The sequence below is a fragment of the Athene cunicularia genome (genome assembly GCF_003259725.1).
Source record: "Athene cunicularia isolate RWA chromosome 19 unlocalized genomic scaffold, athCun1 chr19_part1, whole genome shotgun sequence".
Classification (NCBI taxonomy): domain Eukaryota; kingdom Metazoa; phylum Chordata; class Aves; order Strigiformes; family Strigidae; genus Athene; species Athene cunicularia.
In genome coordinates, this window is record NW_020799124.1 from 105,708 (window position 1) to 133,582 (window position 27,875).

General features: G+C 41.6%; 1 protein-coding gene across 10 annotated transcripts in view; it reads right to left on the reverse strand.

Annotated features, from left to right (window-relative positions):
* PITPNM3 (PITPNM family member 3) overlaps positions 1-27,875 on the reverse strand; it is a 99,752-nt gene that overhangs the window by 39,498 nt on the left and 32,379 nt on the right. For 8 of the 10 annotated variants that reach the window (XM_026861739.1, XM_026861734.1, XM_026861737.1 and 5 more), the window contains 3 exons: positions 15,329-15,376; positions 8,035-8,111; positions 5,745-5,980 (listed from right to left, as the gene is read on the reverse strand). In XM_026861739.1, the coding sequence (XP_026717540.1) occupies positions 5,745-5,980; positions 8,035-8,111; positions 15,329-15,376 (361 nt within the window). The remainder of the gene's footprint in view (positions 1-5,744; positions 5,981-8,034; positions 8,112-15,328; positions 15,377-27,875) is intronic. The other 2 variants (XM_026861736.1, XM_026861742.1) reach the window with 1 other exon arrangement.

Sequence of the window (27,875 nt, forward strand, 5' to 3'; positions counted from 1 at the left end):
TGTTTGCATGGTAACATTCTGCAAAAAAGAGGTGACTTGACTGAAAGCACAAGGATGTCAGTTTTATTTTAGCTTGGATGTGCACCCTGGAAGTTTCTCAGTAAATCTGCCAATCGTGTCTTGACTGATTTTTATTGGTGAGTGGGGAAAACAATTCAGACAGAGCCAAAGATGCAAGGCACGTTAGTGTGTTCTCTTACAGGTAGTTGACTGTCCTTTAGAGATTAAAGGAAAGTCGAATCTATTTCAGATAATTCAGTTCATCCAAAGCTGCAGGCAGGCAACTTCAACACTATTCTGTATCCACTTTCTTTAGGAACTTGGTGGGCTGTCACAATATTAAAAAGCAAGCTGTCCAAGATGGAATTAGTCTGTCTTTGCTAAAACCTGCATCCTTGAGACTATTACCAGGGTAATGGAAGAAGAACAGAAGATGTGCGATGCTCAAGTATGGAAGCTGGTCTGTGTTCATGTCCTGAGCCTCACGGGAATTTCCACGCTTCTCTTGCTGAAAAACTCCAATGATTTGGTATTTTTCACCCAAAGTAGTGTAACAGTTTCTATGTCCTGGAGCTCAGCTGGTCTGCCAAGCTATGTCAATTTACCAATTAACACAGCTCCATTTTGCCAGCTGATCTGATCATCCAAATGCACAGCATACATACAGTTATGAATACTAAATTCTCAAAAACAAAAACCAAACCTTAAAAACTGACATAAAAAGGCCTTATTTACTATAACAATTGGCAGGTAACACATCAGAAAGGGAGAAACACAGGAGGAAAAAGATTATCAAGTGAATGTTTGAAATCGAAAAGAAAAATACCTGCATGTTTTCATAATAGAAGTAAAATGCAAACAATATTCACAAGAGAACTACACAAAATAGAGTCAACATAAAAATAAACAGCTGGGGTGTTTTTTTTCATAGCTAAAGGAATACAGATCAAACTGAAATCGAGCAATTATTAACTAGACTGGTTTAGAAATGAGGGTTTGGGTTTAATTCCAATTTATTTTATTATAAAGGTTGAAGCCACAGAGACCTCTGTTGTTACTTGTAGACAAAACACAAAGGGAAGAAATATCTAGACCACTGATAGAGTGTATGGACGAGATGAAGTTGTGTATCACAAGTGCTAAGTATTAGTGCTGAAGCTGAGACAAACAGGTAATATCAGCACTGGAGCTGAGAGGAGCACGTCTTGTTATGCTGATGCATTGGCAGGACACAGCTAGTCATTCCAGAGCTTCAGCTTGGAAACACCACACTTGCACAAAGGCTGGAGATGGAACAAGGGAATAAAAGCTTGTTCTGAAGGCAGAAAGCATCTGGCTAGATGCAGATCAAGACAAAAGACTGGTCCCTCCTCAAAACTTCCTCAGGCCAGCAATCCCTGACCGTGGCAGAGGTGAGAGGAGAAAGAAGAGGGGGAAATCACCCATACGGTAACACTTGTTTGGGTAACTGTCACACAACAGTTTTTTGACATGTATAGTTTGGCTGGTTGCACTCCACAGTGACACTCCTAGGGACGTGCTATTGCTGTTTGTGAATGCCAGACTGCTTTTACTTACTCCACTTTCAGGATTAAATCAAAACAAGGAATAGAAAATACATCATAACGACTGAACTTCTCCATATATTTTCTAATTAAATTATAAAAGTATTTTAAAAAATTGATGAGGAAAATGCAGCACCGAGAGCTTACACTCAGGAACCCACCACTGTACAAGGAGCATGCAAGGTGCTGAGCACTTCAACACTTATCCAATAAAACACTTCAATCTCATTTGATTATTCATAATGTGAACTTTCCTACTTAAGTGTTTGCTTTCTAAATGTAACTGCTGGTTTGGCCTTTTTTTCCCTTCTCTCTCTGTCCCCTAATCCCCCAGATTTGCAGTTGCTGTTCTCCAGTTTGGCTAATACTGTAATTTAGACACTCTAGTCTGGGGTGTGAACCAGTGTGTGCTCATCAAATCATGTGCTATAAAAAGCCTAACAGTTGATCCACGCTGGGATATTTTTCTCCCTGAGAAGGGAAGAGGTGGCTCTCAAATCATCTAGCTGGAACAAGAATGTGCCTTAGTTTTAACTCTTACTTGTCCTTAGCAGCAGGAGATGAGCCATGCATTATAAATTGACACAGGTTGCATAAACACTGTCTTTCTGATCTAGATGAGAGATACAGGAAACTGAAAGTGATGGGAGTAGATGGGAGCAGACCAGATTAAACAATCTGAAACATTTACCAGATGGAGTGATATTGCCCTGAAAGATCCTTTTCCTTTTCTCCAGGCAGAGAGGAGAACTGCACAGGTGCATTCAGAAGAAAAGTCCCAGTGGAACCCCTCTGAACCCAGGCACTCAGTACACAGACACAGAATGATTCAAAACCTACACCAAGGTAAACAGAGGGTTGTACTACCTCGGCACACACTATGCATGCGCATGCAGGAAATGGAGGATACACCCAAACCAAGCACAAATCTTATGCTGTTGCTACTGCTGCTGCTTAGTCAGTCATCTGGCTCACCCTCGATGAAATATCACAGTAATTAAAAACACACTTCCTCCCCTACAGTTTGCCAAATGGAATGTTTACCACAAGTTTATGTTCCACAACTGCATCCTGGAGTTCTGGCTGTGAAAGATGCTGGTATGAAGCTGCAAAAATGTGGGCGCAGGGAATCATTTCTCCTTTTGTCAGTCCCTAATGGGTACATCATGAGCAGCTCCATGCAAGAACATACCACAGCAATACCAATCTTCTGTCAGCACTGGGAATGATTCCACAGGACATTCACACACCCAGCTTGGCTATTTCCAGTCTGGCTGAATACCGTGTGCTGCAGCAAGAGGGAATCAAAAACCAGGGAAAGCAAGCAAGAGCTCTGTTCATTTGGGCTGCCATCACACACTTTTCCTTCCACTTGAGCAGCTCTTCTTCCAGATAGCTGAGACCTGCAGGCCCCACATTATGGGATGCCTGAGAGACACCACCAAGCCCCATGCTAATCAACGGCCCAAACGGGCAAGGGTGATCTTCCAAACACTCTTCGATGCTTCACCTCCTCTTCTACTACCAGTCCTCTCCCTTTACAGGGCAGCGACTTGGACATACACACACTTCTACTCTCCTGGTTGTTTCAGTGTATTCCCCTGATGCAAACTGCCAGGCACACCTTCCACCAGTCTGCACCCTGCCACCTCTTCTTCCTATATGCTTGTCACAGCTTTATGTCCACCTAGTATTTCAGAACTTTAATATATTCCCCATCTGTCCTCCCTAACTTTGTCATCTGGACAGCAGGCATCAACATTCCTGCATCTTATGGTCCAAAACATGGTTGTAGACCTCCTCAAGTCTTCTGTAGGGTTTTCTGCTCGACATGAGGTTCAAATGTAACCTTGGGCAACATACTGCAACAAAAAAAAGACTATAAAAGTGACCAACACTTAGGAAAAGCTCTTCTTTGCTTAGAAAAGAAGAAACCAAGTGAATCTGATTGTCTCCTCCTCACCACTGCAGAGTTCACTAGTTATTCCTGGTTTACACTTGTAAAGTGTAAAGTTGAAGCAGGCCCAAGAGCATGTGTTTCTTTCTCCTTTCTCTCTCACACCATTTGAAATATTTATATCAAGGAAAATACCATTAAGGAAGGAAATGTTACCTGAAAAGGTTCTCTCATCTAACGAGAGAATTGCAAGACTGAAAAAGTGGGTGAGGAAGAGCATCTACTGAAGAGGACACATCCAATGGAAAATTCCATTTGTTATTTCTAAATTAATTTCAATAGAGCCATGGGAATAAATAACAACATCAAAAAGATTTTAAGATTTTAATCCTTTCCCTTACTGAAAATTCTGTGTCTGTTCAACAACCTTCTAGACTACTGCTTGGGCTAGCAGAACTAGAGCACAATCAGAACTGCGCTACCAGAACTGATGGAATATAATAGATTATCATCACGATGATGTGGAAGCCAATCACACAGCACTCAGTGGAAAGTTTGCTCACCACCTGCTAAAACTTCCACTCAGTGTGCAAATAATGCTGTATGCAAAAGTTGTTTCAGTAGGGGAAAAAAAGTAAAATTGAGTTGGTTACACTATTGCTGCTATAGTCCTCATCTTTGCATGAACCTTACAAGGCTGCCTGGCCATTTAACAGGCTTGGAACCAAAGTGTAACGTCTTGATCATCCAGGCTAAGATCAGTCTTTGCTCCTCAGTGATGATAATGTGACAAACACACACCCAGATCACTCTCCTTCCCTCACAAACCACCTCCTCTCATGCTTAACAAGGTACCAGTTGTCAGAGTAAAGTCTCGGCATAGCAGTTTCCTTTCCAGCCTGCAGGGAACAGGCCTTAACCACAGTGCCCTCTAACTCCTACATCCCTTAGGCTTTTCTGATATATCTGATATATCTAGGCTAGAGGCACAGCCTAGACAGCAGAAATCTCCCTGTTTCTTTCTCAGGTCTTATGTTAGATCTTTGGTTAATGACAGAAAAATTCCTCCTTAAATCATTTTAGCCTTTTTTCTGTTCAACAAATTTGAGAAGTGAGGCACTGACAGACTGATTTTCTCATTTATGGTCAACCAGGAAATTCATTACAGACCCAAGAACAGTATCTGTATCTCCTGATCCCCAAGTGGACACTATAACTAGAGTCCTATTTCCTCCCCTGAAGGAACTGCTACACATAATTTTTCACATCTCACACCACTGTTGAAAAGAGTGTGTATCTGTTAGTGCCATACACCCAACAGTTGTTAAATAGCAGCAATAGCTTTGCAAGGTGACAATACCCTTCATATGAGCATGCACACAAGAGCTTCAAAATGTACCACTGCTGATGCACAGTTATCAGGTCACAGTTATATTCTTGCTTTGAGTGCAGAAGTGGTGGAGTCACCATTCCCAGAGGTATTTAAAAGACATGTAGATGTGGCACTTAGGGACATGATTTAGTGGTGAACTTGGCACTGTTAGGTTTACAGTTGGACTCGATGAAGTTTTGTCATCTTAAAATGTAAAAACTGTGTTCATATGTAAATTCTCTCTCACCAAGAAGACGTGTTAAATTGCTTGTTTTAGATATTTCTTTCTGTTCTCAATTTTCCAGGGCAAAGCAGAATTTACTTAAATCAGTCTAAGTTTCTCAGCAACGCTTCACAGTCTCCACTTTATTCCTAAACCAGTGTTAGCAATATGCCATTTTGGTTTCTAAAAGAGGAAGCATTAAAACTATCAGGAGGGTTTGCGTAACATCCTGTCCCTACAGTGTCCAAATAATGAACAGATAAGTAAGATAGACAAACGTCAGCTGGCATATTTGGATGCAGATCTAGTTGTTTCAATTTTAAAGTAAGATAGAAGTTGACTACTGATATTTTGGGGTCACATTAGGCAGGGGGAGAGGGGGCAAAGAGAAGTTAACAGTTATCAGTTTTCTTCTTCTGTCCACATTTCTTCTGGATTTTTTTTTTTTTTCTCTTGGATGCATTTGGACAACACGTTTGGGGGGTTTGGGTTTTGTTTTGGGTTTGCTTTTTTTTCTTTTTAAACAAATATATCCAGTTAGAAAAGGATGAAAGATTGTTTCACATCTTGCAATAATCAAAAGATTAAGAAGGATCTGCAACATTTCATTATGAGAAAGACAGGTCACAGAAAGCCATTCAAAACCACACTGCAAAGCCAAATATTAGAAAATGCAAATCAACTTACTTAGAAACAAGAGAGAAAGCTGCTGAACAGATTGCTGGGCAGGGAACAAGTCTGATTAAGATGTGGCCCAAAGCAGCAGGGAAATGGGCTCGTGTCACCTTCTCAAACACAGAACTGAAGGTGTTGATGTCTGCTAGCTTGCTGCTGTGGTCTCCACTGCCAGTGTCCAAGATGTTCCCCCCATGTAGGATCAAAATTAGCACATGAGTTTTGCAGTTCTGCTGTTGAACTCCTTCCTGTGAGAAAAAAAGGGAATAAGAAGGGAGGAAGCATTTTTACTGACAGTGCTGGTATCAACATTTACAAGCAGTTAGCAGTGATTTTTAACCTCCCACCCCCACTGTGATCCTTCTGTGATATTTGCCTTCATGAGGTCTGTGTGTGTGTGTGTGTGTGTGTGTGTGCGTGCACGCGCAGGTTTCAGATCAAAGAATATAAACAGCTTTGTGTACATCAAATGCTATTTTAAATATCTTGAGATTGAAGAAGAGTTCCAACAGCCACAGACAGACTAAGCGAACATCTGTCAAAGTACCACGAACAAGGCTGCTGCATTTACTGGAAAGGTTCTAACTCGAATCATCACAGGTTCTAAAAAGACAAATTTCTCTGACAGTGAAAACATCCAGCAAAAGCAGATGATACAGTTACCTCAGCCTTTTGAGACTAACAACTTCATATTAAAATGAAAAATGGGGATAACTTACCCAGACATCTACTGAAAGAGTAAAAAATGTATCATTGCTGATATCCATAAACCTCACAAATACATTTACAAACATGTGAATATGTGCATAAACAGACAATAATCAGTGTGCTCTGCAGAATAAACAAGATGTTATCTACTTGAGACTGGAAAAACATTCTGAGTGTCTCACAACTCCACTTGTTTTTCTTCTTTACCCCTTGAGAATTATGTGCACTCAAAGAACTCAGTAATGCATTAAAATATTAGGAGAGCTTTATTGCCATTTTCTTATCCACTTTGGATCACATGATACCTGGAGACTCCTAGCTCCTGACCAAATACGAACACACAATAAAAATAATGGTAACATGTATTTGTCTGAGGGTTGTTAATTGTTAGATAGGGTGATATACTGAGAATCAGGTAGTTCTGGACACTTTGTTCTTAAATTCTGTAACGAAATCTACAGTCTCCAATGGTAAATACAAAATGAGAATAATTGCTCTGAGTTTAACATTAGTTACAAAAGCTAACAAGAAAACACACACACATACATTTCAAGCTGCAGTTTAGTGAGGGGTAGGGGTGTAAATGTTGTTGACGTGGATAAGACAAAGAAATTGGTAACTTCAGCACCTGTATAATGGTGACAGAGAAATGGTTGAAAGTGAGAGAATTATAAGTTGTTCCATAAAGCCACTATATCTCTGTTCAGCCCATAATTTTTAGTGTCCAGTTTTGCTGACCTGCCTTTATCTGCTTAAGTATTGGATTTTACTAGAATTTTTAAGGTTTCACTTTTCCTTGCTCTAATTTACTATTTCACTCTTCATATGGTCCCATTCCAGTTATTCAGAAGAGAAATTTAATTGCCTTTAAAAGCTAAGAGTAGCTCTTCCTGCAGCCAATGCCAGTTTATAAATAAGTGGCAGTGCTGATGGGTTGGTGGAACTGAAAGCTTCCAAGCAGAGGGAAAAACTCAAGTGGGTCAACACTGCTAAAGTCATTGTTGCAAAAAGTCTGTCAGCTGGATTTAACTGGCATCCTTCAAGGGAAGACTCCAAGGGAATTAAGTTAATTTGCATCTCAGCAGTTCAGCCATGAGACAAGGGGCTCGAGCTAATCACAAGGACATCCGAAGTCAAAGACTGTCATCATGTTCAGGGGGCTGTAGGATTGGAATTCTTCAAAAACAGAAAAGTAGACATTTCTGTTGCCTGCCTAGTGTGTGGACAGAGGACCTTAATCGGTTAACTGGAAAGAACACAAAGTGTCTAGATTCTTTGCTGTGTCTAAAAAAAAAAAAAAAGCAATTCTGCTACTATCAATTTCATGACTGCTGCTGAATCTGCTCCATGAAACCTGCATTTCCACTGAAGCACTAAGTAGAAATAAAAATTTCTCTTCAGAGAACTGGGTCATATTTCCACCAGTTAATTATGCAATGTCTAAAAAGCTTGTGATGGTTTTCAGTGCCCCTTCTGAACAAGGGAAAGACACACTAAGCCACCAAATGGGTTTATAATTCCATAATACAATATGAGAGCCTTTCCACATGTCTGCTCCTTGGAAATCAGCACAGCTTGTTTTGGGAAATCTCACCTCGCTGTCCTCCTGTATTTCAAGGCTGCCTTGTGCTGGGACCCTTTGTTTTCTTAAAGATGCTCTATATAATTCACCTGGAAGGAAAAGAGACATAACTGATCATATAAATATTTGGCTACCTCATCTTTTATAGACATATGTGGAGGTAAGGCACATTTCTACTTTAAAGACTGAAAGATCTGTTCATGGGAAATCTTGCGGACAAATAGAAAAATAGACAAGGTTCCTTGCAGCCCTACATATTACAGAGTCTCTCCTGTTAACAGAAACATTTAGAACAGGATTCAGGACCTTATACAAAGGTGTGTGGTACCAGTACAGCTGCTGTTGGTCACCTGTGCCCTTCTCCAGCAGCAGCACCAAGGGAATGTGTTCTTCCCTTCTACAGACAGTGATGAAATTCCAGACAAGATGTGAATCCTCCTATCTCTGTAACACCTTCTCCTACCTCTCATGGGGGGAGGAGGAGGCTTTGAAACCCCTCTGAATGTCAACATCAAAAATCTGTAATTTAAAACTTCAGATGACTGTGGTGTTGCAGTCTTAAAATTCTACTCACCTCACAAGGGTTAGCCGTTCTGAGAAAAACTGGGAGACCTTCCTCCCTCCATGACAGGCACAAGTTTTAGGAGTTAATGAGAGAGGATTGTACTAAATAATAATACCAAAGTGGTTCACTAACAGCTGTCTGGATTTAAACACATTTTCCTCTGTTTCTTCCAGCATGTCAGAGGAAAAACGCATCACAAAATGCTATAGATGACTCAGTTTACTTTTTCTTTTTGGCATTCTGAGTTCACACCCTGTTTATGGTTCCACTCCATTTGACATATGTTTACAGTCTGCCAGACCCTAGGAGAGCAGACTGTAATTGTCTCCTCACCAAGAACACCAGTTAAGCCGGGTCTGGCCAGGTTATTCTAAAAGCACTGAATTTAGTCCAAAACACGTTTCAAACACTCTACTCTTCTGCATTAGGACTGAGAGCTAATTCTGCAGCAGATTCTACCATTATCATTCCTTATAGCCACTGGAAATTTATCTGTGGCTGTTTCAACATATATAAAAGCAAAGTAATTATTCTTGCATTTCTGGCAGGCAAGGATTTAAAGGATTAGGCATTTAATACTTGTATAAAACAAAACAATACAACAAAAAACAAAACACCAGAAAACAAACCCAAGTGCAACAACACACACCCATAAACACTGAACTTCCACCAAATGCAATTGCTTTCTGCAAGCCTCTGCAATTTAAAGCTGCTTCTAATTAAGCAATGTTTCCAAAAGCCTGCCCAGAAGACTCGCTTTTTTCTGAAGGTCATCAGACCAAGAAGTGTCAGGTTTTTAACACCTAAGCTCATAACAGAACCAGTACTCCAGAAACACTAGTTTTGTGACATGAAAAAGGATTATTCAGGGCCATGAGGCACCACCTTATAGTGAACCGCAAGTATTTACCTTCAAGAGAATACTGAAAGAGGAAACCCAGGAGTTATCACATGCTCACAAATCTCTGCTGTTATCTATACAGTGCAATGCACCAGACAAAATACTTCCTCGGATTACTTGGGTGCTGTTCCTTTAAAAATCTTGCTCTAAAGATACACTCTTAGACAGCAGAGAGGGTGGTTTGCTTTTTCCTTAATGCACCACATGCCAGGTTGCAGCATAGTTCCTTGCTTTGCACACACAAAAATGTCACAGATAGCCAGACACTATGATTCTAAGCACTGTTTTAATCACAATTTCTATACTATTGTTAGTTGTTACGACAATAGCCCACTGTCATAAAATTGGGCTTCTTTCAAAACTGCTTTCTCACTTCAGCGGAGAAAAAGAAAGAAAAAAGCACGATATCAACTTGTAATATTAGAGATTACAGAAATGATGACACACAGATCAGGCTATGGAAGCATACAAGGTATTCCTTTCTTTCAGACATACCAACGTGCACAGTTCAGCTGTTTTCAGAACACTGCTACACTGCCAAAAGTTCAGGCTGCAGTAATGTTGGAATGTATACTCTCTGGATTTGAAAATCTGCAGCTTGAAGTACGGTTTTAACATAAAAAGAATGAGGAAATCTAAAATATATTTTAAAAAAAAAAACAACCCCCCCCAAAAAAAAAAAAACAAAAAACAAACCAGTCCCACAGTGGGGGAGGCAGGGGGCTGTGTCATGCATGTGACATTCCAAGAGATCTGATGATTGTATACTTTGGAAGATAATCAGATTTTGGGTCTACATAGCTTTAGCTTTACTGTTTAGGTTAAATAACAGAGACTTAAATAACTGATGGGCCTTCTCTGTCATGATGACAATATAAAGGGTAAGACTATTCAGCAGCTAAAGCTCTGTAGGAGACAGAAGTAAGTGGACAGCATGACCTACTAGAGAAAACGACAGAAATTTAATTAGGCACTGAAATGAAACTGATTACAGAGAAATTATGTATTTTATTATTTGCCGGAAGGGCTTTAATGAGGTAAAATAATAACATGGTTTTGCTGGACCGAACCTCTCTAATGACATTATCAACATTTTACAGATTTTTCAAGCTGTCTTGATTCATACCATCATTATACCAATTTATGTTAATTGTATCATTATGTAAATTACAGTAACAAAAAAGGTACTCAAATCCCAGAGTCAAAAACCAGTGGGTTGTCACAGCTTCCATTTTAACAGCTAGTGATACAGTCAGGAAAGGTCAGGGTGGGGTTACATTAAAAACTTTCTGTTCATCTCTTTTGTCTTGCTTTTAATAAACCTACAAATACACCAGCTAGGTTCCACTAGGCTTCTCAAATCCAGCATGAGGAGAGCAGACATGGGAATGGGAGAACACGCTGAAATCTCATTCCTCAAGGTCAGCGCCTCTGCAGACACCCAAAGAAACGGGTCAGTAGTGGGCTGTGGAAGCAGTGGCTGTCCTAACGTCCAAGTTTACAAAAGCAACCAGGTCTCCAAACACACTGAGCTTTGCTTTAATGCTTTCCTGGGAGCAAAATACTTGAAAACCTCAATCTAGAAATCAGCTGCTGAGCCACCCTACACAGCCCTGGCTTGCATTACTGAGCAGAGTGAGTCCTTCATGCTGTTGAGTGAACCTGGCCTAGTATCAGTGTATTGGTTTCCTGCAGGCTACAAATCAGAATGCAAATTCCTAGTATCTTTTTTCCCAGATGCTTCCTCAGCCCAGGCAGCATAGCAGGATAGAAGTCACAATCAGTTGTTCTGCTTCTAAGGTGCAATGTCCTCCCTCTAAAAGGGTAACTAATCTTGCCTCTGCAGATGGGAACATCTTTTCCAGAGCTAGTCTGAGACTGTGGAATTAACTCATCTGTCACAAAACTTTATGCCTCCCACTTCGCCTGCAAAACGCTCTGCCTGTCAGAGAACAGAGCTGAACGTACAGTAGCATGGCAATGAAGAAAAATAAAAGCTAAAATTAAAAACAAAATAACAAGAAACAAAATTCTGCTAAATCACAAAACTACCATGTGTGTAAGACTCCACTGAGGACAGAAAGAAAAATGGCATATGATGGATTTAAGGTACAACACTTTACCACGCTCATAAATGCAGTCAGAATCAAAGGAAGAAAATGGTGTAAATCCACTTTGGGGCAGACTAGTGAAATAGAAAAAAACAAACCCCTGGCTAGGATATAAGGCCTGGGTCAAATTTTTGCTTCAGTGTGGCACCTGAGTGTGGTGGGTTGGCTCTGGCTGGACACCAGGTGCCCACTCAGACACTCTATCACTGCCCTCTTCAACTGGACAGGCGAGGGGAAATATAACAAAAGGCTCATGGGTCAAGATAAGGACAGGGAGAGATCATTCAGCAATTACTGTCACAGGCAAAACAGACTTGACTTTAATTTATTACTGATCAAATCAGAGCTGGATAATGAGAAATAAAAACAAACCTTAAAACACCTTCTCCCCACCCCTCCCTTCTTCCCAGGCTCAACTTTACTCCCAAATTCTCTACGTCCTCCCCTGCAGCAGCACAGGAGGGCAGGGATGGGGGTTGTGGATATTGAAGATCTCTCTCAACTAGAATACGGGTTCTCGTAGGGTGAAAGTGGTGTTAACTCAGATCTCGCCTTCCCCAGGCCTGAGCTGTCCCCTTCTAGACTGTGCACTGGAATCTTAAAATGCAGAAAGTCAATGCACAAAATCCAACAAGCAGGAATACAAATGAAATAGAAATACAGATACAGGTTTTGCGTATCATCAGAATGTTTTCACATGTTGCAGAACCTAACCTTAGTACCCAGTAATTTTCCCACACCACAAGAACACTGCTGACAAGCGCCAAGAAAGTAATTACTGTCTAGCTATTCAAAACCTCATAGTCCACTAATCAACCAATGTATGGTCAAAAACTATTTGTTAGAAGCACAACCTTGCCTATTCTTCATTCAGAAATCTGCAGATATTTATTAGCTCTCAAATCTTTATTGCTTCTTCAATAGCAGAAAGTTTCAAACCCACACACTGAATGCAAGAGGGAGTAATTCTGCTATCCCTTCCTCAGGCATGGCTTCTCCCAATTCTTTGGCTTATATATTTATGAAATTTCATCAGCTGAAGTGATTACAGGGAATCAGCACTGCCATTCTGCACTAGGCAACAGCCTCCCAGATAGCTCTGGGCAGCCCAGCTGAGTAGTACAGGCACAGGGCTGGATAATTCAGCATTCTGGAGCAGCAACAGCTGAAAGATGGAAAGGGGAAGGAGCACTTTCATTAAAATAATAACAAATAATTTTTTAAATATTCAATTTCCCATTTCCTCCCCAGGGATATTTGTTGACATTTTAATATAAGATCTGCTCAGGAGTTGCAGTCCAGGCTCGGACAAACACCTTTCATAACTTTCTACAGTTTTGTAATCTGATACCCACAGCAAAAGAATGTGGGATGGAAAGAACAAAATTAATCCATTATATTCCAACTGCAACAAGTCAAATGAAAAGAATACATGTATCCCATTCTCTTTGTGGGAAGAGAAAGCAGGAGAGAGAGACTGAAGATCTGGAGAAAAAGTAAACCCTCTTAACCCAATCTGAAAACTGAAACCAGAAAATCCCATGTCTAGAAGAAAATCTGAGACAAAATAGCATCCTAGAGACACATCCCATAATCTGGGGCTAACTCAGCCAATCTGGAATACCTGGCAACCTTAATTAAAGAGATGGCCAAATGTAAGTACTGTGAATAATTTGATATAGCTGTGATGGTAGTAGGTGCTCAACCATCACATGGAAATGATGACCTCATTACTAAATAACTATGTCAACAGTATGAAATTTAACAGTTCAAATTTTTGGGAGATCATCAACTGATGCCATTTAAAACATAAGGCTGCATTATAAAACCCAGCAGGAATTATTAAGAATTTTTTGTCAGGACAGCCACTGCACCATGTATCAGCTCACTGAGAACTACCCTAAGTAGTTACATGGCTCTTAGCAATATGTGGTACCAAAACAAATTAAGGTGAAGGAGATGAGTATAAACAGGAACTGACACCTATTGCTGATCAGATGCTGAACTATAAGGACAGCTCACAGTCCGAAATTAATCACGTTACAACAATTATACTGCTTTTCAGTCTAGCAGCCAATACCCAGGAGCAGTGGCCACCACCGGAGCCGACTGGTTTAACGACTAGGGAGGAGATCCAGCAGATATTTCTGGAGACAGAAACATGCACTGCTGCTGCAGATAGCAGTGAGCCAGCGCCTCCAGCAAGGACTGGTTTGGACTGGATTCCCACTGGAATTGGTGTATATAGCATAGGTTGTACACGTTCATCAGGGACTTACAGAGACATCAAGCAGGCATGTGTCTTGTAATGCCTGAAATAACCTATTGCCCAAACAGTCTCTTACAGTCTCTTAGTAGAGTTCAAACATGTACTTAAAATCAAGCCAGGTCCTCTTTCTTTTTTTTTCTCCCCCAGATCATTTCAAACATCTGTAACATTTTGCCATGTTAATTAGGGAGGGACTGAGAGTTAAAAACAAGAGAACTTGCTTTAGGAACAAAGCATAAGGTGGTAGTAGTCCCCAAAGAAAACTGTTATTTCCATTATCACACTCCCATGAGAAATTATGCCATTTCTTGCCATCTGCTGTGCTATTACCAGCCATTTATAATGACAAATCTGTCATGAGAAATATGTTCACATGAAGGCTGTAACATATGCTTTCTATTAACAAATGATAAAGAATATTGTAATACATTGCAGATGCAGTTCCGCAAACTGCACGGTTTAGAGGAAAATAATGGCATGCATGGCTAAGCCCAATCCTGTTCTGGAAGCCACAACATGAGACAATGCCTCTGCTAACTTCCACAGTCTCTCCTCACTGACTGAGTCCTGCACACACACATGCTACCAGATCGTGTACGTGACTATTGTGAGTGCTGGAGGAGAAGCAACACCCAGGTTTGGCCAAGGTCTAGACCCCAAGTGCTCCTCAGCTCCAGTTCTCGGGCCAGGCCAGAGGAGCTGGGCAAATCTCCCTTTCCAAAGGGAAGGGGTGGGCACAGCCTGACAGCACGTGCTTACGAACACTACTGCAGGAGTAGTGAACAGACCACTGTGGACTCAGTGAGGGCGACCAACAATTGTTCCCAGAGAGAACTGTGAGGGAAGAAGACACCCTCATTAACACCACTTGTTTCTGTAAGCCAATTTGCTCTCTTCAGCAATCAAAGCAAGAGAACAGAAAGGTCAACAGCACAGTGACACATAAATACACTCCTCAAAGTGGCGCACCAGCAGTACAGGAACACTAGCACTACCAGGCATTGCACTGATTTTCATTCCTACAGCACTAAAACTTTAACATCAACACCTCTTGTACCTCCTTAAGCAGAGATGGGAGAAGGAAGTCCGGAGCACAAGGCACTGAGGCTTCTACACTCCAAATCAAGCCACAATGCCACAGTGAATTGTCCTGTATGAGCCACCCTGAACACCAGCAGCTTCACCCTCCAATGCTCCACCTCTGCCACTCTAGCCAATGCTATAGGCACTAATTAAATAAGGCATTAAATAATGTTATGGGCACTTTCTTGGTACAGTTTCATAATCCACATAAAAAATAAATACGTTTAAAACAGAAATCAAAAGAATCCTGATCCCTCCACACCCATCTTCCTTCTCAACATCACACCAGGGCTGTGCTACTCAACATTTCTATTCTATCATCTCCAGCTGTCGAACAGACTTAGTACAGAGGAAAAAAAAAGAGAACTTCAACTCACGTTGTTTTTCCTGTAGAAAGCCAGATGAGCAAAATGCAGACTCTTCACCTGCAAAAGCAAAAAAACCACAATGTGAAACAGGATTGCTCTGCACGAACATCAAGCTCTTCACTTTTTCTACTATATTGCAGTAGATATTTTACAACTGACTACTATGCTGATTTCTAAAACTCCCATTAGCTTCAGTGGGAATAGTTCAACATTTATGACACCTTGAAAACTGCTCTAATCTCGTCATCAAAATAATTGTTGGGATTCTAAAGGACTTTCTGCGAGAGAATGGCCATGTGAGCAATCCTGCCTGAGAACAAGACTGATAAGAGCCTCAGCCGAGCAAGAATGCGATAAGGATGTGACCCTGAATGAGGGGGGAGAAACTCGACGAGACAAACAACCCCCGGAAGGGGTTGGGACGGAAGAGGCAGTTACACAAGGCAGGAAGCCTGGCAAGGCTGATGGCACTTTTTATCCAATCATAAGAAGGTTTAAAGCGCGGGCTAAGTTAACTGTCCTGTCTTGAGGACTTGTACTGCATGTTACTCACGTGTGCGGGAGAACATTATAAAAGGGCTTTCTTAGTTGTAATAAACGGGCATTGCTTGATCACATTGGTCATGTGCGTGCTCAGCTCTCCCGCAAATGGTTAGTCTAGAAGCCCCCCAGTGCCGGTGTGGAGGGGCTGAAGATTTTACTCTTCATTTCAAGAATGGCATCGTAAGCAATGAAACTGTAGCTAGGAATCTATTTGATTACCTGTAGCATTAGCCACTGAATCTCTAAATAACTAAGAATTAGTATAACTTAGCCAGCAACACAAAATAGATTCTTATTCCAAATATTTAATTAGCAGTGTTTTTAAGAATGTCTCTGTCCTCCCATTCCCTCCCACAGTCCACCTGTCCAGGGAAACTTGCAAGTACAAAGAGATTTTCTCAGATCTAAATACAAACCCCTAAAATACAGAGACACAAGGATATGGGAGTAGAAGGGCCCTTCATTAGTTTATGCATACAAAACCTCCTACAGCACTCGGGCCATCTCTACCATGGATGACAAACACATTTGCCATCACTCCACCACTACAGAAATGAAAACCCAACGCTACCAGCCCACAGCTACCCTCAGAGCTGGAATGGGGACACAGGTCCCAATCCCTTCTCTAGATTCCTTCTTCAGAGGCCTAAGCAAAATGTAGGGTTCATTTTGCTCTCCCCTGGGATGACATCGTCGGTGGGATCAGCATCAGACAGCACAGCAGGAGAGGTGTGTGCCCCAGCACCAGTGAGGTATCAGGGGGATCCTTCTTTGCCTCCTTCACACAGTCAGGCTTGCAACACGAGCAACTGGAGTGCCAGCAAGCTTTATGATATGCAGGACTTTCCCTGCTCTAATCATCTGAATTCATTTAACATAACCATACCACTGGAACAAACGATGTTATGCTCCACTTCAGAACATGGCTTTCAGCCCAGCGAGAATACTGTGAAATTTAACTTCTGAATAGAAAAATCTGGTTTGTTAATATATATGGTTTTTTAAACACCATGGCAAATGTAACCCTAGTGTGAGGACAATTTAGGGGGAGAGGAAGAGAGGTAATATACCTACAGATGGTACAACCCTCTGGATGGGAATGGCAGCCAGGGAAACTCTGGGTCCGATGCAAGAACACATACTGATTTCAGCATGTGGACCGGATCTTAATACAGGCCAAAAAAGGAAAAGGGAATATCTCTGGAGGGACTGCAAGAAAGCAATACTCTCTGCAGCTAGACTCAGCTCTCAGCTAAAAAATATCTCTGCGGCTAGATTAAGATTCCTCTATTTTGCATCACGAAATGAAGTGATGGCAGTTGCAGAACACGGTTAACCTGCCCTAAACTGCTGCCATGGCTGATTTGTGGGAATCCCATTTGCTGCTGCTCTCTAAAACCTGCTGCTAGAAGTGAATCTATTCTTTATACAAGCCATCTGATGGTTTTGGAACACTGTTCACTATTCTAGTTTCCATCCTTCCCTTCCACTGTTCACTCCACTAAGCCAAGTTTTCTGTTTTCCATTCTTCACATTATTAGGCAGTGGCAGATGCTATTGCAATAAATTTAATAGCAGCGTAAACATTACAGTCAGCTATGTACAAACAACCTTTAATTAGTTATATGACTCTAGGAGGACATGACAAGGAGGGGGAGATCACATGCTACTGAGGGGAAGGAAGAGAGCAGTTTGTTTACACAGAACATTCACTGTGGACAAAATTAGGCAAGGCAGCCTTCGGAAGAAAGAGAGAAACATGAGTACATGGTAAAAATCAGTACAGTGAAAGCAGAGTCATGAGCGTGTAGAGATTCTTCTGCTGTGCTGAGTGCTTTGACCAGTACCTAAATGCTGGAGCAGGGCAGAGGTAGCAAAGGAGACTGAGTCAGTGAGGCAATGGAAAATGAGAGCAGATGAAGAGCTTGCTAAAAATATCGTCATGTGCACCTAGTCTTGCACAGATATACTAATTTTCTGTAGCAGTTTAATGGATTGAACTCAACATAGCCCTTAATTTCAGATACATACTATGGGCTAGTATCTACATCACAACTGATAAGTACATTAACAAAAACTCCAAACCATTCAGTGCAAAAAATTAACCATTCCCATTTAAGTGGAGGATGGTAATTCACAGCCAAATTGGCATATCTGCAACATTTTATCTTTATTCTCTTGACCTAATCATTAAATCTAACTTTTTTTTTTAAACATGAGAAATGCAAAGTTCAACAAAACAGTTAAGACCCATGTATAATTAGGCTGAAAAGGAATTAGATTATTTCACCTCTACAGGTTTTATACTAAGCAATGAATTGAATGAGAAGGAAATCAATATATTACACATTATTATACAAGGAAATTATATAAGTAAAGAAAACAAGAGGAAAAATAATACACCTGAATCTTGCCTAAGAAAATTGACCTTAAAAATCAAATTAACAGCTGTCTTCCAGCCATACTTTGCAATTAACACAGGGCTGATTACTAGCACCTTGGCAGTTTTCCTCACCATAGGTGTATTTAACCATTGCACAGGGAGCTGCAGGCTCTGCTTTATGTGTAACCAAGCACCATATGTACAGATTTAAACACTGTATGAGCTTTATTACTGACTTAAACCAAGATTAATTCTATTTGATGAGAAACAATAGATAGCTTCCACACTACAGTCTTTCTCCTTCTGCAAAAACATCAATCTGGAGAGTGATGCAACTAAACTCTCCTTTTACACTTAAGATTTGTACCTACTCAGCAACAGCTCAGTTGAAAGTTGGTGAAGACAAATCTCCTTAAGTTGATTAACTGCTTCTTTCATGTTAATGTTTCTCCATAATACATGACTAGTTAGACTCTTAATTTGATGGAAAAATAAAGTAATACTGTTCCACAGTCAAATTAAAAACTGCTTATGTGGCTATTAAGTCATAAAATAGTAAATACTTTCTCATTCATCCCTATCTCTACTTTTCACTACAGGGTGAGATTAGTGTAAATTTTTGTGGCAGCTGTGGGTGCATCCTACCCTTCTGTCTGGTGTTGTCTTATCTGTACTGCCTCACGCTAGTCTAACTGCAGATTCAAGGGGTCTGAAACAAGGACAAAGGCATTTTCATAAGTGCTTAATGGTTCTGAATGCCCAATACAATTTATGGGAGCTCAGTGCACTTTGAAAAGCTAGCCCTCATGAACAGGTCACTCAAAACCAAACCAAGCAAAACCTTCTCAAAACAGAATCACTGCCATCAAGTTAAGTCTCTATAGCAGCCTCATGCACCAAGACAAGAGAAAAGATGAATTCCAAATAGTGCAACAAAAGCTATCGGGAATCCTAGGGCTTTAGAGCTGCAATGGCAGCACCAAACACTACTGTGGAAGTAGCCAGTGACTGACCATCCCTTCCACGCAGTAAGTTTCTGCTAACAGCTCCTAGGAGGGATTCTGCTCCCCATTTTACTGCTCTAAGTTCAGTTTCTTCAGCAACTACTCCTTACAGTAGTCTTTGCAAAGGATCAGAAGGTACTTGCATCAAAAGGTGCTGCAACTGAAAGATGACTGCTGCACATTTTCTGGAAGCATAAATATGCTGTAGTAATGCTTGTTTCAAATTAGTGTGAAATACAATAGTATAACTGGGTAATGCTCTTAGTCATAGAATCATAGAATGGTTTGGGTTGGAAGGAACCTTAAAGATCATCTAATTCCAACCCCTGCCACCTAGTTTAGTTTTAGATAAACTGTGAGGAGCGGGGAGTTGGACCTGATCCAACTTGAGATACTCTATGATTTTATGAATAGGCTTACTCCATAGATGTATATTAAACTTAATCTTAACCAAAAACATTATTCTAGTCTTTCAGTTCTGTGCAGTGTCTTATGGACATTATGACAGGAGAACAGAGAGAGCAGTTATGGGAATCGACAGGAAATTGTCCCCATCATCTCTTAGAAATACACTGTTTCACATATAAAACAGGCTTTTTTTTCCTCTTATGCTAGATGGAAAATGGTGAGATCCAAAAGATATGAGATCAGAGAGTAGAACATTTTTTTAAAGGGGAGTTACAAAGAACTGGTGGAGTGGTGAAGAATCACAGTGCATGCCATGAATTCCACAGAATTTTATGGTTCCTAAGCCACAGTCTTTGGAGCACAATTCTTTCTGAGTTTTAAGGTGAAAAGCACAGAATCTGTCATTTTAAAAAATCAGTAGGAGTTGCACAGCTTAATCCTAGGTGGTACGGAAAGGGCAGGAATTGCACGTTTCCATACACAGACCTAACACAACTTGCCCAACAGCAGCACCTCCCAGCTCCAAACCACTGCCTTGTAATGGGCTGGATGTGAAGAATAAAAGTTTAACCTAAATCAACAATTCAAATGCATGCCAGAAAGAGAGTGACATTGCTGTCAGCACTATTCTCCAGATAGACAATCAATGCATTACAAGATTAAAAGATCCAAGTAACCTGATCTTGTGCAATGGGACCAAGAAAGGCCTTTCACTCACCCGATATGAAAATTTCCAGTTGTGAAAGCTGATCATGTCCATCTGTTTTTGCTGGTTACCAGTAAAGCAATCCATCAGTCTGTACGTGTGGCACACGAAGCACAGGAAAGTGATTTTCATGGGCATTTTACAGTCAGTTATGTTTTAAACAACTAAAAATTAAATTGCATTTTGTCAATTGCCTACCTGAGAATTCATCTTCATTTGAAACATTTTAATTCAATTAGCTGGATTTGCAGAGTAAAATACTAGCATATTGCTGACAAAATTGACTAATGGCTCTTAAAATTTAATTAGGGTATATTAAATCAATAGTCACCCTTTGTGGCAAGCTGTATTATGGAAATTACATTGTTATTTGTTTGCTTGCTTGGTTTTTTACTCTTTAGTATACAAAGTACCATTAATGCCAACTTTTATGTTAAAAAAAAAAAAAAAAAAAGAAAGATCTGCAAATTGCAGAAATAAGGTTGCAAGCCCAGGATATGCAGCAAATTTTAAAACGTTGTCTTGGCTTCAGGCATGAGAAGCATATTTTATAGGCACTTAGGTGAAATCTCACGATCGCTTGCCCTTGTTCTTGTGAGCGACTTTAACTTCCCAGACATCTGCTGGAAATACAACAGGGCAGAACGAGACCAGTCCCAGAGATTCCTAGAATGTGTGGGAGAGAACTTCCTGATGCAGCTGGTGAGTAAACCGACCAGAGAAGGTGCCCTGATGGATCTCCTCTTTGTGAACAGAAAAGAGCTGGTGGACGATGTGGAGGTTGGAGGCCGACTAGGGCACAGCGATCATGAAATAAAAGAGTTCTCTATTCTTAGAGAGGTCAGGAGAGAGCTAAGAAGGACTGACATCCCGGCCTTCCGAAGGGCTGACTTTGTCTTGTTTAGGCACCTGCTTGAAAGGATCCCCTGGGAGACTCTCCTGAAGGGTACGGGGCCCAGGAAGGCTGGACGCTCTTTGAGAAGGAAGTGTTAATGGCTCAGGAGCAGGCGGTCCCCAGGGGCTCCAAGAGAAGCCAATGCCAGAGAAGACCACCCTGGCTGAACAGGGTGCTGTGGCGGCAACTCAGGGAGAAAAGGAGAGTTTACAGCCTTTGGAAAAAGGGGCTAGCCACACACAGTGACTACAAAGAGGCTGTGAGGCTATGCAGGGTGGAAATCAGAAGGGCTAAAGCCCAACTGGAAATTAATTTGGCTTCTGCAATCAAGGATAACAAGAAAAGTTTCTGTAAGTATGTCAGTAGCAAAAGAAAGTCCAGGGAGAGTCTCCATCCCCTGCTGGATGCAGGAGGAAATTTGGTAACAAGTGATTACGAAAAGGCTGAGGTGCTTAATACCTTCTTTGCTTCAGTCTTTAATAGCAAAGTTAGTTGTATTGATGAAATCCCAGAGACTGGGAGAACGAACCCCCTGCAATCCAGGAGACAGTCAGTGACCTACTGCATCACATAGACATACACAAGTCTAGGGGACCAGATGGGGTACACCCGAGAGTGCTGAAGGAGCTGGCTGGGTGCTGGCCAAGCCACTTTCTATCATTTATGAGCAGTCCTGGCTGACCGGGGAGGTCCCAACAGATTGGAAATTGGCCAGTGTGATGCCCACCTATAAGAAGGGTCGGAAGGATGATCCAGGAAATTACAGGCCTGTCAGCTTGACTTCGGTGCCCGGGAAGCTGATGGAGCAGCTCATCCTAAACACCATCATGCAACACATGAGGGACAACCTCTGGGCATCTGCTCAGGCCCAGTCAGCATGGGGTTATGAAAGGCAGGTCCTGCCTGACAAACCTGATCTCCTTCTATGACAGAGGGACCTGCTAATTGGATGAGGGAAAGGCTGTGGATGTTGTCTACCTTGACTTTAGCAAGGCTTTTGACAGCGTTTCCCACAGCATTCTCCTGGCAAAAATGACTGCTTAAGTGGACAATTGCACACTTTGCTGGGTTAAAAACTGGCTGGACAACAGGGCCCAGAGAGTTGTGGTGAACGGAGTTAAATCCAGCTGGCGGCTGGTCACGAGTGGTGTCCCCCAGGGCTGGGTGCTGGGGCCGCTCCTGTTTAACATCTTTATTGATGATCTGGACAAGGGGATTGAGTGCACCCTCAGTCAGTTTGCAGATGACACCCAGCTGGGTGGGAGTGTTGGTCTGCTTGAGGGTAGGGAGGCTCTGCAGAGAGACCTGGATAGACGGGAGCGATGGGCTGAGGCCAACTGCATGAGCTTCACTAAGGCCAAATGCCGGGGGCTACCCTTGCGCCACAACAACCCCCAGCAGCGCTACAAGCTTGGGGAGGAGAGGCTGGAAAGCTGCCAGTCAGAGAGGGACCTGGGGGGGTTGATTGACAGCCACGAGCCAGCAGTGTGCCCAGGTGGCCAAGAAGGCCAATGGCATCCTGGCTTGTATCAGGATTAGTGTTGCCAGCAGGGACAGGGAAGGGATCTTGCCCCTGTACTTGGTGCTGGTGAGGCTGCACCTTGATTACTGTGTTCAGTTTTGGGCCCCTCACTACAAAAAGGACACAGAGTTACTCAAACGTGTCCAGACTGGCCATGACCCCACTCCCCTTCCCACTGCACCACTCAGGGACGGGGCAGGAGGCAGAAGAGTTGGAATGAAGTCGAGCCTAGGAGGAAGGGAAGAGCGAGGGAAGGTGTTTTTAGTTTTATTTCTCACTAGCCTACTCTGTTACAATTATATAATTTGCAATAAATTAATTTCCCTAAGTAGAGTCTGTTTTGCCTGTGATGCCCTCCATGCCCTTATCTCAACCCACAAGCTTTTCATTGTATTTCTCCCGACTCTGCTAAGAAGGGAGAGTGATAGAGCAACTTAGTGGGACCAAAAATAAATTGTCTTTAAGATATAAATGTACTTTCTACAGCAAAGGGTAGAATGATGAATCAGGAGAGAACAGTGCAATTTGTAAATCTCCCATATGAATTCCTAATGGTTATTTCAGAATCTGGGATCTGAAACCAAATCCCCTTCGACCACCTGAGGGTAATGGAGGCTATTATCACCCTTCCCTTTGGAACAGTTTTCGCCTCTCACAATGGACCAACTGACCCTGCAGAGCTTCCTTTCATATGGTCTACTTCTCCACTTCAGTCCCAGGAGCTCTTGTTTGAGTACTCTGGATAATAGCTTGATTGATCTCTCTCTGCAGTGGGACAGACATCCACTTCACACACTGATCAACAAAACACTGTGTGATTACAATCTTTTAATTCTCTGTGGTCTTCTCAGGATGTGGCAGTCATCCTAGATACCAAGATCCTCTGAATTCTGTACATGCAAAAAAAGTGACTGAGATGAAAAAGGTCCTCCAAATCATTCAAAAGATACAACCTATTTGAAAGGAGATTGCTATCCTCTTCAGTGTACCCTTGCACTAGAATCATCAATAATATGACCATCATCACAAGGAGATGCATAGTTCACAATGAATTCATATTCCCAAATTCCAGCCTCTGAGACCAGTTCCAGTTGTTCTTCTGTGCTACCAGGACACCTTGATCTTAAGTAGCACCACATATCCCAGTCAATCAACTCAAGTTACAAGTTTAAACAAACATATCCTCATAGTTGGGGGTGAAGAAGGTTAAATTAACCCTGCATTTTCAAATGTGATCTATTGTAGGTAATGCAATAAAGTATAGATCTCCATATATTTGAGTATGAGCTGTATGGAAGACCACAGAGTGTCAGAAGAAATGAAAGAAGAGGATGAAGTCTTGACTACCAAACTCCTGCCTAGGGCACAAATCTACTCTGCAACAAATGTAGGCACGTGAATTTCACTTAAGTTGGACCAACCTTAAAGCAGAGGAGCTTCAAGCACCCAAATAAGAATGAATCAAACAGAAGGTAACAGGTTATTAAAAGCACTGCACTTAAGCAGAAACTGCTTAAAAACACACACATGCAAAATCAGTTGTCACAAGAGGTAAGATACTAATCATTCCAATTTTCATCAACTTTTCAGTCAGACTATTTTAAAAGGCAACAGAGCACTCACTACATTCTTGCTATAGTAAAAAAATGTAGTATTTTCTGAGGTATGCCAAGCATTGACTCTACAGATAGAAAACAAGACTAATTATTAATAGAGTAGCCCCTATTCAGTCATGATCTATATCTTTCTTTTACTGCAATTAATGGCAAATAATGTCTGTCAGGATCACAAGTGTTTCATCAATGAGGAGCTAAATTTTATTTTGCTTTATGTGCAACAATATACATAACAGGCACTTTACTGGGACTCAATGCAGTAACCAAGAACAGGATTTGTCTCTTTAACAGAGTAGCTAGGGATTGTCTCCGGAAGAGAAATCTGCAAAATGATATTGTTGTAACCAGGGCCATAAACACACCAGTTCTCCAACACAACATATACATCTTTCCCCCGCTTCAACAACAGTCACATCTATCAAAGCAGATTCACCTCCATAAACAAGACGACAGTTTAGACTCCGTAGACCCTGAAGTCCATCAGCTCCTTGCTGTAACATCCATCTAACAGCCAGTCAGTGTCAAAAAGCATTAATTATTTGGGGGTGGAGAGGGAGTGTAGGACCACGGCAGGGAGGGAACTGTAGGAGTTGGCAATGAGAATGCTTCTCCCCTTGTTTCTTAGAGGTCACAAAATGACCTCCAATGGTTGTAACTGTTGGCACTCATGCAGCTAAAATTTTAACTTATGTTCTAGATGCTCAGTTCTCTGTATCACTTGGCCAGGCCCCAGACGTGGCTAAAACCCTTAAGGAAGTATTAAAGTCATTTTCATCAGCGCTTGCAGTAAATGTATGCAAGCAAGCACTTCCACGCATCTCCAATAATTCTCTATGAACCAGAAGAGCAATAAAACTTGACTGCTTTCCAAATGAGCTCTTAATCATCATCCATTACTTCAAACACTGGAGGTCACCACACTTCTTGTCATACAACATGGTGTTTCGAGAGACAAAGCCAGACAGATATATTATTTTGTTTGTACGGAGGTCAAGGATCCCTTATTTAAGTAATTTCATAGCTTCCCTGCAATACAATTTTGAGAAGGTTCAGAACAAGAAAAGTCACTTGTTGAGACTTTAATGAGCATCCAAACTTTATCCTCAAGTGTATTTGCCCTCAGATATTAACTACATCCTGGTGAAAGCCAGAAATCATGTGCTCCTGAGAACCATGAATTGTGCAAGAACAGACAGTCAAAAGAATCAAAAATTGCACAGAGCAATATTCAGATGTTATCTAATTCTATCACATCTTACAAAGATTTTTTTTTTTAGAAGAAATAATGACTAAACAAGAACATGTGGATTATCTGTTATCCCACAACTACACCACAAATTCATACTACTGCAAATATCCTGCTATTGTGATTTTAATACATAATCTAAAAAAGACCATTTCGACCTTCCTACTCACACATTCATCTATCTTTCTGGAGATCATCTTCACATCTCTCTAAATTTCTAAGCAAAGCTTTTGTCAGAGAAAGCTATTCACAGACAAGAAAGATGCGCAAGCACTCTCCATTTACTGCCAGATAAACTTTCCTTCAGGAACTCTCCCACCATCGCTGGAGACAAGAGCTCTCTTCCTACCCATGTCAAGGTTGGTAAGGAAACCTGTTACCCATACAGTGCACTACTATCACATTACTGAGTAATTAAAAACAGCATGAAAGGGCAAACAAATGAGATCCATAAAGATTGCATTAAGATTAAATTGCCTGGCATTTGCTAAATTCTGAAATCTTGGCTTTGCAAACTTAGTTCCAGGATAGTCGGCACCTGTAAGGAAACAGCCTGTCGTGACCTGGCGTGTTGGGCTCCTGTCACTTCAGTGAAGGGCTGAAGGTGAGATCTGCTACATCAGCCAGCCAACTGCATCCCTGCACTGTTACCACATCCAAACTGCTGCACAGCAGCCAAGGTACAGCACAGTCCCAAAACTCACTTGCGTCATAAAAGCTACAAACAAGCTTGGAAATCCACTGCTTTTGCGGTTTCTAAGGGGGTTTTTTTTGTTTTGTTTTGTTTTATAAAAAGCACAGAGCTAAACAACAGACACTGAAAAATTAAGCCTCTGGGCAAGAGGAAAAGAGTCCCTCAAAAGGCAAGTCAGTCTCCTTTTGTTCAAAAGGCAACCAGTTGTGCTAAAAAATGCCACTGACAGAAAAAAAACGGTGGAAGAAATAATAGAAGGGAACAGAGAGTGTCAGCACAAGTAACCAGGCAACATAATCCTTAACGAACTGAGAGTGTTGATACCTTCAGCACAGTCTCCAGTCAATTTTTTTTCTGCAAAACAATTGTTTTATTTTATATGTTCACACCGTGCTTCCTTGCTTTTCTTGCCAAAGAGACACAATCAGCAGTTAGAGGGTAGCAGAGAGCTCAGCAAATCCTGAATCCCTGCCTACCAACTGCAGGTTGTAGTGATCATGACTGTGATGGGAGACAGCAGTACCTCAATGTTAAAGCTGCTCAGAGGCTTGAACAACATGCCTTTTTTTGTTTCTCCAAACAAAATTTGGAGAAAACAGTCAATAGGAAATGCTAAAAAGACGACTCCCTTCCAACACAGTTGCCTTTTCCATCCTGCCACGATCAGCCAGTGCTCACTGGAATATTTTGCTGTAGCAAGAAGCAGCAGCGAGAGCGCAGCCCGCAGTGAGAGGAACATCACTGTGGTCATGAAAAGGATGCACAGCTTTGCTGATCAGCTTGACTGCTTGGGCGATCATTTTGTAAGCACCTTAGCCATTGTGAAATTTTTCCACAACTATACCAAGGTCAACTACAGGTGCAGTTCTGTTGTTACCTTGCTGTGCGACACGTGCAGTATACACAGCTGGTGTACAGAAGACCTTCTCCTTTGCAGACACTTTCTACATCATCTCCCAATGAATGAAGGCAGTACAAGAAAAGCAAAGTCTAGCAACCCTGGCCTAGAAGAAACCTCCCTGGCAAGACGGCCAGGAATCAGAGCTGTCCAGCAATGGTTGCTGGCTCACTGAGGACAGGCAGAAAACCAGAGAGCCATAGACAAAAGCAGAAACTCAACACAAGAAAAACCATAAAGCTTTTGTGTTTTATTAGACCTTATGTAAAAAAAGAGGCCCGAAGTTGCAATGTACATTGCACAAATTTATGCACAGCATCTCTGTGGCAATGATCCAGAAAAAGCCAGCTGCTTCTGCTCACCAGTTAGGAAGGCAGAGGTGAATAAAATTCCCCAGCATGGAAGTTACTAGCTCAGGAAGGACAATCTGATCTACTAGAACTGCAGAACAACACAACCTTCTTCTCACTGCAGCTCAGTGTAATTAAAGCTGGTTCATCTTTGTGGATGTGTGATGCTGCTCAGCTGCCAAAGCCCATATACACTGTCATTGAACCGCACTGCCCTTCCCCTGACAGGTGCATGTTTCTTCCACTGTTTAGAAAAATAAGATGGACTGGGTACCTCTGATGAGAAAGGTT